The 14,944-nt window shown below is 41.2% G+C and overlaps 1 protein-coding gene across 2 annotated transcripts; it reads left to right on the top strand.

Annotated features, from left to right (window-relative positions):
* Positions 1-910: 910 nt before the first annotated feature.
* Positions 911-14,905, top strand: igfbp2a (insulin-like growth factor binding protein 2a). 2 transcript variants are annotated; one of them, XM_018661036.2, is made up of 4 exons: positions 911-1,389; positions 12,305-12,516; positions 13,677-13,817; positions 14,157-14,905. In XM_018661036.2, exons 1-4 carry the CDS (start codon positions 939-941, stop codon positions 14,313-14,315), a joined length of 963 nt encoding a protein of 320 aa, XP_018516552.1. In that variant the 5' UTR covers positions 911-938; the 3' UTR covers positions 14,316-14,905. The 2 variants fall into 2 exon arrangements, with proteins under 2 accessions (XP_018516552.1, XP_018516554.1); XM_018661038.2 differs by having other exon boundaries at positions 915-1,389; positions 12,335-12,516.
* Positions 14,906-14,944: the final 39 nt, after the last annotated feature.

Here is a 14,944-nt window from a genome sequence, read left to right as displayed (position 1 = left end):
TAGTCCTTTTGTTTGTTTGTTTATTTATGCATTCTGGGAGTGGGGGCAGGCTGTGCTGATTGAAACAAACAAGCCACAGTATGTATAGTAATACAGAGTCTTCCAGCCAGGGAGCTATAATTCACTGTGCTGTTTTTAGTAAGTTTCACACCATAAAGAGGTCAGAGGTCAGCTGGAGAGCAGCAGCACAGTTCACTTAGAGAGAAATTAGAAGGTTATGTTGACAACACTTGAAGATATTTTCTTATCTTATGAGGATGATGAAAATGTTATTGTTGATGGGGGTTAAAGTTCAATCAACTCCCTGTCAAAGAAGCCAGAGTGCAGCATCCTGGTGGGGTTCACATCATTTCAGCAAGAGGCTCAAGTCTGTTCAGGTCCATAAATTGTGTGACTGTCCCTTTAGATACAACCTACCGTGATTTTCTAAGTAAGACATATTTAAGATTTCAGATTTTCCAAACAACTGGTGATTTTTGTGGAGGAGAGTATATGTATATTATTAATAATATTTTATCCTGGGTTTAATGGATATGATCAGAAGTGAGACTTTAACACTGGCATATCACACAACTGTAAGCTCTGCTCTTGTTATATGTGATGAGAAGTGACTTTATCTGGTCAAAATGTGCTTAAATCTACAGGTAATGTAGCTACTGGTAATGTCTACCAAATCAGTATTCTCTGATCGTCAAATGCATCCAGCCCAAGTTCTAAAACCATTATTCTCACTCTGGGTCATATCAGCCCAGTGAAGCAGAAATATGAAGATGGACACAATTTAATCTTCTCGTGACTAGAGAGCTAAAAGATGGCATTTGAACTAAATCCTATGTGTTCTTATTTTCCTAAATTAACACCCACATGTGGCCCCGAGAGCAAATCTGGGAATTTGTAGGACCCAGCAGACCTCCCAGCCCCCGGCTTCACCTGTTCGCATGCACATTTCTTCCCCTTTTTTTCCACTTGGGATTGCCTTCCATCGCCCCATGATAATGACCAAAAACCTCATGCCTATAACAATGCTATCGTACGTGGGCTGCAGCTTGCTGATCCTCTCCGCGTCTCTGGCCGGTGCCTCCCTGGCCGAGATCGTGTTCCGCTGCCCGGGCTGCACCGCGGAGCGCCAGGCGCTGTGCCCAAAGCTCACCGAGACTTGCGCGGAGATAGTGCGCGAGCCGGGTTGCGGGTGCTGCCCCGTGTGCGCCCGGCAAGAGGGCGAGATGTGCGGCGTGTACACCCCGAGGTGCTCCACCGGTCTGCGATGCTACCCGACGCCCGATTCGGAGCTTCCCTTGGAGCAACTGGTGCAGGGCCAGGGGCAGTGCCGGCGCAAAGTGGACACCGAGACGACCACTTACAGCCAGGAGCACCGGGAGCAAACCAGCGGTCAGTCAGTTTACTGGAAACCTGGTTTTCTTCTATCAATTTTTAATGACACTGTCTAGACTGCAGCCTGAGGAACAGAGGAGAAATATTGCCTTGTCATGAAGGCTGAGCCCAAATCTGTGTAAGATAGGGGATGTTACTCAGTAGTGAAGTTCTAGTGACCATTTTGCACGGATTTCACTGAGATATTTTTATGATATTACACATAGTTTTGCTTTGATGTCTGCAGTCCACCCTTTTACTGTTTATAGGATCATTATAAGCCCTTTTGCCATCAGGATTTACTTACATACTTGAAATAATCTAGAAGTTTGCATTGCCAGCACTTTGTAAAGTATACAATTTCTTAAGTCTCAGTGCAGTAATGACCTATTTATTTGTGTTGCATGAGGTATTCTTACACTCCTGCTAAACTCTGTGCTGCATAAACCTGTTTAAAGTGTTGTGAATCGTCCTGGTGTGCATGGGGTGAGAGAAACAAAAAGGAACAACTTAACCTCAGCTATGCTCCCAAACAGCTGGCCCTACAGTCTTTCCCAATATTACCCCCCCTCAAAAAAAAAAAAGAGAAAGAAATCTGTCTGTAAACACTGTAACAGAGAGGAGAGGAGAGGTAGTGCCCTGCAAAATTCCCAGAAGTTGCACTCAGTGGGATGGACACAGAAAACATCATAGTATTGATGTTGACATTTCCACGGGGGAGTGGAGAGAAAGAAATGGGGAGAAACAGCAGGAGGAATGCTGCATTGATTGGAAAAGTGGACTTTAGGCTTTGACCAGAAGTAACTATAAACTGCTGTTGACATTACTACACTACACACACTACATTAACAGGGCTGCTGTACCTGGAAAACGGGTTGGATGTATGTGTGGGAGGATCACAATGAAGCTACATGCAGTGCGGCCCAGAGCCTGCAAAGCTCATGTGGTTTGTGTTTAAACAAAGACAGGTCACAGTGAAGAAGAAAAGTCCACAGCCTCATTAATTGGCAGATTTTGCGGCTGCAAACACACACGATCAATGAGTGTCCAGTGGAGCCAGCCAGGGTGTGATTTCTACTCATTTCCAAATCTGTGTTTTGTCAGAGTTTACCTCCAGACTGACACGTGTTTATTTTGGCACTGAACTCCTGGAACGTAGAGAAACTACTGGAGACGAGTAACCCTGGTCCCTACAAGGACCCTCTAACACGCTGACAAAAGGTCAAACACGCTTCGTGACACATTTATGATTCAGTAATCAGCCATGATAATGACTTAATTCCACATTTATGTAACCTTATGCAGCAAAGTTTATTTCTGTAGCCTTCCTCAAACAATAACAGACAAGTAAAAAAAACAGGCATGAGTTGGAGAGTTACATAAGAGCAAAACAAGAGAACAAAATACATGAACGCTTCATGTAAAGGCTTGCTTGCAAGGAGGCAATTTGTTAGATGTCACTGATTTTGTTTTTCCTCTGGTTTGGGTCAGGCTGTACTTCAGCTTGCAAGTTTGAAGGTCTGAGATAAAGCTCGATGTGTCCAAAAAAAAAAAAAAAAAAGCAACAACCAAAAAAACAAAACAAAACAAAAAAAACAGTAAAAGCTTAGAAATTGTCTCTAAAGGCCCAATTGGGGAGTTGTTTTGGATAAAAGCCTCACTGCTGCAGATGGAAGAGTGATTTCTGATAAAGGCAGAGGTAGAGAGTGTTAGAGTGAGTGGTCTAAGTGACGTGTATGGCTCTCTGAAGGTCATAAAAATGAAAGAAAAAGATATTTTTCATCAAAGCGATGTTGAATAGACTGCAAAACTGAGATTCAGTTCAAAACACACTCACAGATTACTGCTGTATCAGCTTTAAAATATGCTGATAGGCTGCCCACAAACTTCTGTTCTATTTATGTCCCTCAGTCTTTGTAATAAAGACATGATAAACTTACTTTTGGTGTTACAGATGGTTACTGTCAGGCTCCTGCTTTCATTTGGCCCAGTTTGAGACTACACAGACTTGATTTCCTGTGATAAATTCTTCTCAGATACATAGCAAAAAAAAAAGAGGAAGTAATGAAATCCCTGATAGAAATCAGCTCACAGGCTCTTTTGGAAGATTGAGAGCAAACTTTAACTTTCTGGCTACTATCACTGCATTGCCTTTGTTCCAGGAATTAATCTGTAAATTAGAGAAAAAGAGGCTGATTATAATACAATAATAAAGTGGTTGTATTTAGTTTAGCAGGGGCAGCAGAGACTCTTAAGCTGATTTGACACCCTGGGCAAAGAATCAAAGGATGAAATGCTGCAGCTGCTTTATTTGTACGTTTACAAACTCCAACATCCTGTTTTTCTGGCTTATTGTATTCCAGCTCCTTATCAATTTAACATGTGAACCTCTAACTAGATTCACCAAAGAAGTGGCATTATATCTTGTCAGAGGTGACGTTTATTCAGGTTTTACAGAGCAGGAATTGATCTGATCTGGATTCTCCAGAGTTGCACTGACAGCAACAGTAGAATCTCTGATCTGATCTCCTGGATCGGCACTGCAGCTAAAAGCCAAGAGGTCAAAGGTCAGAGCCAATATTTCTTTGACCCTAGAATGATAATGTAAGAGAAAAGTAAGTGGAGTTAAAGGAAGAGAGGTGGAAACAAATCAGTCAATGCCTATAAAACATAATGTCAAAAATGAAGATACCCTCTAAATTACTGTCAAATAAAGCATACAGTGTTGCTTTAATAAAGTGGAGCAATGAACTAATTTAGCTTTTTGTCTGTTTTTAATGAAATGGTGATTGGACGCAATGTACTGGCACTGAAGTGGTTCATTTTCTTCCCTGGTCGAGACCATGGGGATTTTTTTGTTCACTGTTTTCGATTATCGAAGCAACTAATTACAGCGTATTAGTAATTCAGTAATTAAGTAATAAATATTGCTTCATGAATCTCTTAGAAACGACCTCCCCAGAGTGCATGGAAGTGTTTCAGAATGTCTTGTTTAGCTCAGCAGGAGGTTTATTAGGCTTGGGCCACACTGAAAGTTCGATCATGATAGACTCACATGCAAATTTGTGATATCATTAATAAGGCGTTTGTCAGAAAGTGCAAGGAAATTAACTTTTATAAGATTAGTTTTCGTAAACAGCGCATTATAAGAGCAGCTATCAATCTAGTTTTTTGCCTGTAAAGTGTCAGTAAATAGTGAAAACTGCTCGCTATGATCTCACACAGTTCGAGTTGATGTCTTCAGATGTCTTGTTCTACCAAACATAAAATCTGAAACTCAAATTCTTGCATTTGTGAAGCTATAGTCCCAGCATATGTTGACTAAAACAGTTATTCAGTAATTAAAATAGCTGCAGATTAATTTTCTGTAAATTTTAAAGATCTCTGAATGCACTTTGAAGGTTATATTGCTCATGACAGTCAAACACCTACTTCATTTGAAGCTACAGTCACAGGAGACATTACTGTGACACTAATTCAGCAAATAGCCTGTGTTGTTTCTGTGGTGCCCAGACGCAGCTTGAAATTATGCATGGGACCACGCAGACATGTGGATCCACTGATTTCAGCTGATCATCTGAATTGAAAACATGAAAATATGGAATTGCGCTCGGTTAAGCCGGGTAAGACCAAAACCACATCCTGCGCGCTCTTTATTTTCCTGCATGTGCCCTTAGCATCCCTGATCTGTTTGTTTGGGTGTGCTGCATGAGTGATTGTCTGCATATGTTACACCGCAGGCGAGTACACAGAGAATTCGAGACATACATATGCTTTCATAGATATAACCTGGAGAAATTACATTTGCATTTACAGCCCCACCACTTGAAGTAAAGTCTTGACTTAATTCTTTGTCAGAAGATAAATCATGTCTAACTGAAGGGCAACATGTTGGTACATCTTTCCCACTGAGCCTCTCTGGTCTTGGTTTCAAAATCACTATCAGACATTTCCACACTGTAATGGCATTTCTTTTCACAGTGTTTTTGTCAACAAGTAACTTAATATGTACAAGTTTTCATGGCGTATAGAGTATCCTGGGATGGATTCAGTGAAATGGAAATTTGATGGTAATGAGCCAAGGATGATTGTTGGCAATTTGAGACCACGAAGATTAATAAAAGATCTTGAATTTCAAAGGGAAATCACCAAGGACAAGGATGAAATGAGGTTCTCCCTCTTAGAGTAATTGTAGTGTTGAGTAAATAAGGGTCAGATATGAACCCAAGGACTGACTAAAATGGGTAATTCCAAGACTTTAATGATATAATAAAGATAAAATCTGAAAAAGTATATTTTTATTCCAATTTCAGACTTTTACTAATAACAAAGAGATTCCATGTTTCATTAATGTTGAGCTGAAATGTCCATGTTTGAAATCTCTCCCTATTCAAAACTAACACACACAAAGTTTCCCACTACCCTCTCTGTTTATGCACAGTATCACTTGATATTCTGTTCCCACAGAAACCTGGACCCAAATAAAGGTTCTTTTAATCAGATTGGATGGGCGTTTAGTTGTTTTGACTGGGATCATACCATATATGACCTTGAAAGGGGAGCTAGTTGATTAACGGAACCCAAACAGAGCCCATATTTGGTTGCTTCATGTCACCTGAATGACAAAAAGTAATGTGAATGTAATGAGATCCTGCTAATTGGTCATTAAATCCTAAAACAACCTCCTTTTTTTAGTGTTAATTTTGCCCAAACCTGCCCAGACTCCGTTTTACATGTTGACAATGAGAAGGGAAAACCTGAAGAAGTTTTGTTGTATCAATAGTGTAAAAAAAAGTCGTTATGGAAAAGACAAATGAGGTGTAAAGAAAACTGGGAAAAAAACCCCTGTGCCATCTGGTCACTGAAATAACATTGTTAGCTAACAAGGGGCATTCCTGTGTGTTCCTGTGTACCTGCGGGGGCGTCCAGACGGAGCCCGCAGGACTGAAATAGCTCCGAGATAATCCCCCTCCCCACCCCAGGCTTCTCCAAAAACAGGGGCATTTGTGCCATCTCCCCCCCAGGCGTCAACTTCACGTGTTCCCGTGCCAAGAATCTCCTCGTGCCTATTGAGATCCAGAATAACTTCCCACCCTCCTTTTTGGTCAAGGGTGATTTAAGACAATACAAACACTGTCTGAAATGCTACTGACACTGGAGGGGAAGGGGCCGTGGGGCGTTGTAGGGGAGAGGGACGGTTTTACAAAGCGGGATGAAAGAATCGTATCGTGAATTAGAAAAATAAATTTTCAAGCTGTCCCGTTTCCCTGACATCTCTTGGTTTATGGCATATATATTTAAATAAACATGTACATTCATCCAGTCAAATGAGCTAATCTCTGATCAGTACCATTGGTTGCACATGTGTGTTTTCCATTTCCAAAAATGCGTGGTTGCTGTTTAATCTTGTTCACCCCCCTAACAACAGAGGGAGGTGTGGGTGGAGGCAAACAATCCTCAGGTTCTCTAAAGACTCCATGCTCGCCCTGGCTCTGAGTTTTTTTTGGATATGGTAGCACTAAAGGGAAAACCAAAGGATCATCATCATCATTAGGATTTTTCATATGTGAATGATGAATCCTGGGAGGAGAAATAAAAACTTTGTCTTTATGGTGATGCCACAGAGCAACCGAGCACCCCGTGAACGGCTTTACCAAATGTCACTGGAATCCATTTAGTGGTTATTGAAGAGGGGTTGAATCAAGAGCAAGGGGACTTGGTTGTACATCTAAATCACAGCCTCATGGTGGCACTAGAGGAAACAGCTTTATGCATGGAAATGGTAATATTTGCAAAATAGGACCTAGTTCCCTTGTTGATGTGTTAAATGTTAGAAATGAAAAACAGATTGACAATAAAATAAAAGTATTTAGCTGAACGGGGGATTAGAAGAAGGATGGAGCCTTAGTCTCTGAATGTTTCTGTTATTCAGTGGTTTTCAAAGTCTAGGAGAAAAGTTATGATGGAAATTCCTACCTACCGCATCACTCTTTGGAATCAAAGACCTTTCAAGAATCTATGTGAGTGGTCATCACCTTAAAAACATGGATGGGGTTATAAGGTTTTCACCCAGCGACTGACACATCACCAGAGTAATAAAACAGTGGCTACAACCCAAGAGTTTTTAAACCCCCAAAAGGCTTTAATGCTTTCTGTCCACCCAAATCCCTCATATCCCTCCCCAAGCTGTTCAGAATGATTGTCAGTGGTAGCTGCGTGTGATGCCCTAAAAGTTCGATGTGTTCCAGCTTGCCTCGGCTCATGTCCTAGTTTAGATCCTGTACAATCGTCCTCAAGTTCACCCAGCGGTGCCGGTAGTGAGCGAGTTGCCTGGTGTTGGAAGCCGCGGTGTGTATGTGCGTGCCAGAGCCTGTCCAAAGCCGGCTTGTAGATGACTGTTGCAGGCCAGAAAGCCTGGAAGGTAAACACATCTGCACTCTGCTGAGTTTGTGTTTCTAGGAAAACAGTCCCACTAGGCCTTGTAATGGATGATGGACTGCAGCTACTCTACGCAGACCTTTCATAAACTTCTTAAGTGGTGCATGACCTATTTCACACTTCAGAGGTGTGTTCAGAGGTATGTTGAGAAGATGTGCTTTTCATTTTCATTTCTACTGATTTCTGTGTTCCTACATTTAAAGGGATAGTTCAGATTTGGGTGAATTCTGTTCCTTCTTACCAAGAGTCAAATGAACTCATGAGAGCCTTTCTGATGTCTTTGTGTGCAATTTCAGGGTTAGCTCAGCTACTGGATGTCAAAATAGGCATATGAACTGTTAAGTGTATACAGAGATTGAAAAAGAAAACATTACAAATTGTAATTTATATTCATTAAGTTGCTATTTTTCTGGCATATTTGGTAAAAGTCCAAACATCAACAGCTTAGAAGACCTGCCCCATTTAGACCTAAGTAAATATTCATACAGTATTTATTTATCATTAAACTATAAAAAAACATATAAACAGCTATTAAATATATAAGTTGAATTGTTTGCTTTACACTAATTGGAGTGAGTTCATTGGAAACGTTTCTATGAATTTAAAATTACAAATCAGTTCTTCTCTGTAACAGTATTTGAAACTACCCATAAAATGAAGATTTTACCTAAATGTTTGGTGTGCTTTGAAAGTCTCAGTGTTTGAAGTTGACATCCACTAACTTTTTGTAAGCTAAACTAAGTCAACATCCCCTCATGCTGCCATAACATAAGAAAGACATCACACCCACAAGTTTGTCTGACAACGAAACAAGGGTCTATTTGTATCCATGGAAACATGATGGAGCGAGAACGCTGGTGTGCTTGGATCTTTCCGTTTTCAACCTTTCCATTCTCCGCGACCCGGCCAAGTCTGCCATTTGCTCAGTTGACCAGAATCTGGACAATCAGACATGACATATCTGGCCTACGTGCCATCTGGGAATTCAACATGGATCAGATATAGAAAGGAAGCCTCTCAGGCCATTGTGTGAGGATTAATTCAAGCAGTAGACTGGACAGTAGGCCTGCTGCTCTGTTGATACTGCTGATCCCCAGCCCACCGCTGTGGGACGGCTTGTACTGCAGAGGCCTAGTGCCCCCTAAAAGTGGGGTCCTGACCCTCTGTGTTTGTGTGTGTGCGTGTACATTCAAGTGGGAGATCACTTTGTCCATTCTTGTGTGTGTGTCTATGTGCCCTCAGACTTTGTCTTTGAGTTAAACATCTCAGGTTTCCTCAGAAGAGAGGGAGTGATGGTATTGCAGTTGGATACTGTGGGGATTATGTAAGACAGCAAAACAAAAGTCACCCCAGCTGCCAATATTCCTGAGTGCGTTGTGTGTTTATCTGCACAACTTGCGGGTGCACACACACACACACACGCATGCAAGCACACACCTGATTTCAGTTGACTTTTGCCCCTTTTTGAGAAGAAACTCGGTCTTCAAAGCCAAGCCAGAGAGAACATGGTGGAGCGTCATAGGGGGAACTGAAGTCCAACAACACCAGATCTATCTGATGGCAAAAGGCGCCAGCACCTTGTTATTGCTTCGTTTGGAATTTCCTTTCTCCCGTTCTCTCTTAGGCCTTTTGTAATCATATTCTACAACCGGATGTCAAATTTACTTCTTGCAGAGCACAGAGAATGCCTCTCCAGTCCACCACCACCACCAGTAACACACACTGGCTTTCATTCTCTGTCCTCCAAACGCCTTTCCACAAGTCTGCACGTTACAGCTTGGCCCTTGCATAACTCCGAACTATCCGCTTATTTCCCTTCTTTTCCTTCAGGTGTCAAGTGAAATCTTGCATGGGTGAAATACATGCTTTTTTCTTTGTGTGCATACAATATATTCACTATTTGAAGCGTTATTCTAGTAGCTAAACTGAGCTGAGGTGTGATCATGTTGCTTTCTGAGGAATTTGCATCATTTAACATTTTTTCACCTAAAGTCAGTTGGTTTGGAGTGACACTCCTCTTCCACTCCCTCCCCATCAACGCTAAACCCCAACCCAACCCAAAGTATGCTCTGTTGTCAGAAACAACATGTTGGGTTGGACCTGATGGCCTCTCACATTGCTTGCTCCATCTGTTTGAAGAGAGAGAGGTTTTTTTTTTTTTTTTAGGTTGATGTTTAACAAGACTCCAAGGAGAGGGGAGACGGTCAAAGTCAATGAAAACTGCCTGGAGGAATCAATGGTTGACCACAGGGCCTGAGCCATTTGACATGGTTTCAGTGACAGAAACAGGACATACAGTTTATTTGTTGTTGGTTAAGAGCAGTGGAAAGTTTGTCACATGACTAAATCTGAATTCCTTGTTGTTTAAGTGTTATTCCTATAGATTTAAATCGATGGACAACTTTCTGTCTTTTTGAGTGCTGTACAGAAGTAGCATTCATTTGGTACTTGCTCTTTTAATTCCTCTAAGTGGCATTCAAGACACTATGAGCTTCTCAGTTGTTGTGTTATTCTGCTGGGACCAGAATTTGGCAATGTGAGGGCCTCAAACTGCATATGGAGTGATATTTAACCATGCCAGTATCATGCAAGTGGCATGGCTTTATGGAAAAGCAGTGTCTGTCTCTCTGTTCATCCATTTGTTCACCACTTTGGTCAAGACTTGAAATATCTCAACAATCATTAGTTTAATTGTACAACAACTCACAGAGCTGCCAGCATGGCTGTAGTCTCGTTCACTGATCAACTGTACATTTTTGGCACCTTAAGCGCAGAATTTCACATCATAAAATCCTATCAAAATTTCATAGCTTGCTAGTAAATGTCATTTAGCTTCAAGGTCTTCACAGGTCCAAATTTCTGGACTGTTTAAGTCATTGCCTCCTGCACTTCACAGTTCACATTCATTGTTTTGGATAAAAAAAACACATTTTCAGCTTTGGATTTGATGCACCACATGATCAGACTTGACAGGCTGAGTTGGCTTGAATTCACTCAGGTATTAGATATAATGACACACAGATGCAACCCGGCCCCTATTAGACTGAATATAATTTGGACTCATGAATTCATCATGTAGTCCTCCAAATACAAATTGTAGAAAAGTGTAAAACTATAAATACCTGATGATATCAGCTGTTGTGTTCATTTATTACCACTTTTAACATCTGCTCATGAAACTGAATCACATAACTAGGGGAAAAAGCAACCATGGAAACCTGACTGTGACTAAAGTTCAGCGGTGGCCAACATTTCTCAGCCCACAAGCTTGTTAACGGAGCTGCATGTGGTTCCTTCGCTGTATGAGAAAGGAAAGGATTCTAGTGACTCACTGACTGTGCTGATGCATTTCAGAGCACTGCAGCAGCGGTTTGGACACATTGTATCTTACCCCCCAAGATTATCATTAGTGAAAATGTCAGTTGTAACAATGTGGAAAATTGTCACAAGCACCAGAAATATACTTGAGCAAAATGTGAAGCTAAATCAAATAAACAATGAGGGTGTAAGTGTTAGCAGTGAAAGCAGTGCATGGTTGCTGTGGAGGCCTTAAACGGAAGAGATGCAGGGTGGATGCCAGCTGAGAGAGAGCTGAGCTCATGGGTCAGCTTTTATATCCTGGAGGGCCCAGGTGATGGCCTTCCTCATTTTAATTAGGACCAATCACGAGTCACAGTGGGAGGTACATCAGAAAATAGGGTGCTGCCAATTTTCACTGATAAGATAAAAACAATTTTTATGGGTTTACATTAATTAACATAATGTGGCTTCTGGAGGCATCAAACATTTGCAAAATGTATGACAGCAAGAGAGAAAAAATGGTTTTTTATATAGACTTAGACTTAGACTTAGACGGACTTTATTGATCCCTTTGGGATGACTCCCTCGGGGAAATTACGTTTCCAGCAGCAAATACAGACAGAACACATCACACAGGGCAGTACAACAACAGTTTGTGAACAAAAGACAGGGCAGCATGCAGGCCAGTTAGCAAACGACACAGAATATAAAAAAATATAAATAAAATATATAGTTTATGATTTCTTTCTGTGGTTGATCAAAAAGAAGCGGAAGGTGTTATTTTATTCTCCCCAAGCAGCTCACACTGCAGGATCAGCGTCACTCTGCAGCTGGTCGAAGTCCATTTATCCATTTCTGCAAAACCTTTTTCAGCAGAGTAGCCCCATACTCTTTGTCACTCTGAAAAATGATCCGTGCAACTCAGAGCTTATCTCACCCCACTTCCAGCCTCTAAAAAGCCCAATCCATTACCAAAATGATGGCAGGAGGGCAGCAGAGTGGCTTAGTGCACAGGGAGACGGTCCTGAAAAGTCACAGGTTAAGTGCTTCAGCAGCCAATATGTCCATCAAAGTGTCCTTGAACAAGAACTGAAGTCCTTTCCTGCCCAGTTTAATGTCTACTCTGCAATGCATTCTTGTTGGCAACACTTTTTTGACTTTGTTCACTGTGTGATCTGTTGATTCTTACATTTAGATTTTATGGATGGTGTCTCCACAACTGTAGGTGAGGCGGTGGAGCCGCCGCCTGAGCAGGGCGTGAGCGAGATCCCGGCTGTTCGGAAGCCCAGTAAAGAGACCACCTGGCTGGGACCCAAAGAGAGCGCCGTACGCCAGCATAGACAGGAGATGAAGACCAAGATGAAGACCAACAAGGTGGAAGAGGTGAAACCTACTCGGCCCAAGCAGGTGAGCCATAGCAGAAGTTCTGTAGTGTTCATGTTTAAGACTGGAATCAGCAAAGAAATCTCAAGAGAGAAGCATCTATCTGATTACTTCAGTCAGCTAAACTAGACTCCATTACTAATTATTAAAGATAACAATATCTAAGTGGTGCAGGTGTTTTTTTTTTTTTACATTTTCTTTAGTCCTTCTCAGTTTAGAGGATCAGCTCCTCAGATTAGTGAGGAAGGAGAAAAGGAGCGCAGTGCCGCCTCCCTCTGGTGCAGCAGATGTTCAAGTTTGGAGTGTATTACTGCCATATTTGAAAATCAGTCAAAGTGCAGTTAATCCCTGAAACTGTCAATAAATAATAGCAGTGCACTTTGAATTCATTTCAAGGCTTACAAGCAAATACAGTAAAGACCAAATAATAATTTTAATGGGATTAAAACTGTCATGGCACAAAGAAAAAGCTTTTTTTCCTCACTTCATTTTCCTTCCATTCAACTCTCCCACCAGCCGCTGCCCTTTAATCAAAACTGACCTTAAATACACCTGATCTGCTCTGCATCCTGGAGCTGGGAGTCACAGGTGAACCCCGGGCATTTTCTAACCAGAATTGTGGTATTTTCCATCCGCTATAAAAAATCATTTAAAGGTTATTGTTCTACCAGAAACTTTTTTAAAAGTTACTCAACAAGACATTTGGCTTCACTGAATTATGAGGTAAACCTGAGGTCACTGGCAAGAGTTATTATTCATTACTGGCAAGAATTGTGATTCATATGCTCATTACAGAAAGCCCTTTAGCTTTGTTTCTGTGTGTGTGTGTGTGTGTGTGTGTGTGTGTGTGTGTGTTTATGTGCATTTTAAGAGATTTTATGTGCTGAGTCAAAAAAGTGCCAATTGCCTTGCAACACATCTTGGTGTTGATGTATCTTGGAATAGTTTTCTGTTGTGTGGATTGGTTTTACTCAACTTTTGAACATTTTTTAAATGAGATTTTTGAGTTTTTAAAAATACAGAAACAAAAAAGTTATATAAAATATCTGATTTCTGTGTCATAGAACACTTTTTAACACATTTTACCCATGTGTCACAGACACCTTGTGGCTCTGACACACCCAGATGTTGCCATAAGGGTCTGTAAACATGACAACAAACATGTTGTTTTTGCTGTTTTCAAGACTCAGTGTCAGCAGGAGCTCGACCAGGTCCTGGAGCGGATATCCAAGATGCCCTTCAGAGATAATCGAGGTCCCCTGGAAGACCTGTATGCCCTGCACATCCCCAACTGTGACAAGAGGGGGCAGTATAACCTCAAACAGGTGACTCCAGGCATTTTGGGAAAGAGGGTGGTAAGCGGAGAGGGTGTATCCACCTGATAATATGCAAGTGTTTAGAGGATAAAAGGTGGGTAAAGCAAGAATTAATATTCACTCATATGTTTCCTCTCCTTTCAGTTCTATATTCTAATACACTTCACAGGTTAAAGTGAACTTATGTCATTTAGATTTTCACTACACCCCTGATAATGACAGTAAAGTCATTTGTTCTTAATAAAAGCATCTTATGTCAAAGATATCTCTTTTTTCACAAAAAGGCTCATCACAACTATTTAAAATGACATGCAGAAATAAACTAAAACACTACAATTTCTGTTTCAGTGCAAGATGTCTCTCCACGGTCAGAGGGGTGAGTGCTGGTGCGTCAACCCTCACACCGGCCGACCCATCCCATCAGCCCCCACTGTGAGGGGCGACCCCAACTGCAGCCAGTACCTCACAGAGCTGGAGCTGGAGCTTCCTGACATGGCCCAGATATAGTGCAGCATGAAACATGAAAAAAAACAAACAAACTGTAAAGTACTTGGGAACAAAGAACATCTGAGTAAGCTATATATTATCTTTCTGTGTGTATGTGTCTCTAGTTCATTTGATGACAGTGACATTTGAAATCTTAACCACCAAAAAAGGATTAAATGATAGAATCCAGCTTGCTGTGTAGGATGTAACTGCAGATTACTTTTAGGGGAAGCAGTAAAGATAAAGCTCCTTTTCCTCATAGATATTCAGTAGACGTCAGCTGGAGTGTCAGTGTCTTTGCTTTACTAATTGTGACTTTGCTCAGATTTGCTCTGTTATCAGTGTTTTGTACTGTATGTGTTGAAAAATGAAAAGCCTCCAACATATTTGGTGTTTTTAGGTGTGTTTCTGTGTCCTAGCTTGCAGACTACTGTTGCGCCTCATGCTATACTGTAAGCTTTGAGTACACATCGCTTTTAATACACAGTATTAAAGATTAAATCTAGTACATGTTGGCAGTAGTGTGCATTAGATGTTCAGCGCTAGGGAGGACATGACTTTAGACTGCCTAGTGATTAATAGATAATGCTATTAAATGGTAATAAATTCAATTTGTGCCTGTTTTTATTTGAAGACAACTGACCACCACT

This window comes from Lates calcarifer, linkage group LG7_2 (genome assembly GCF_001640805.2).
Source record: "Lates calcarifer isolate ASB-BC8 linkage group LG7_2, TLL_Latcal_v3, whole genome shotgun sequence".
NCBI lineage: Eukaryota > Metazoa > Chordata > Actinopteri > Centropomidae > Lates > Lates calcarifer.
Note: the sequence above shows the minus strand (reverse complement) of the source record. Positions and strands in the feature narration are given on the sequence as shown.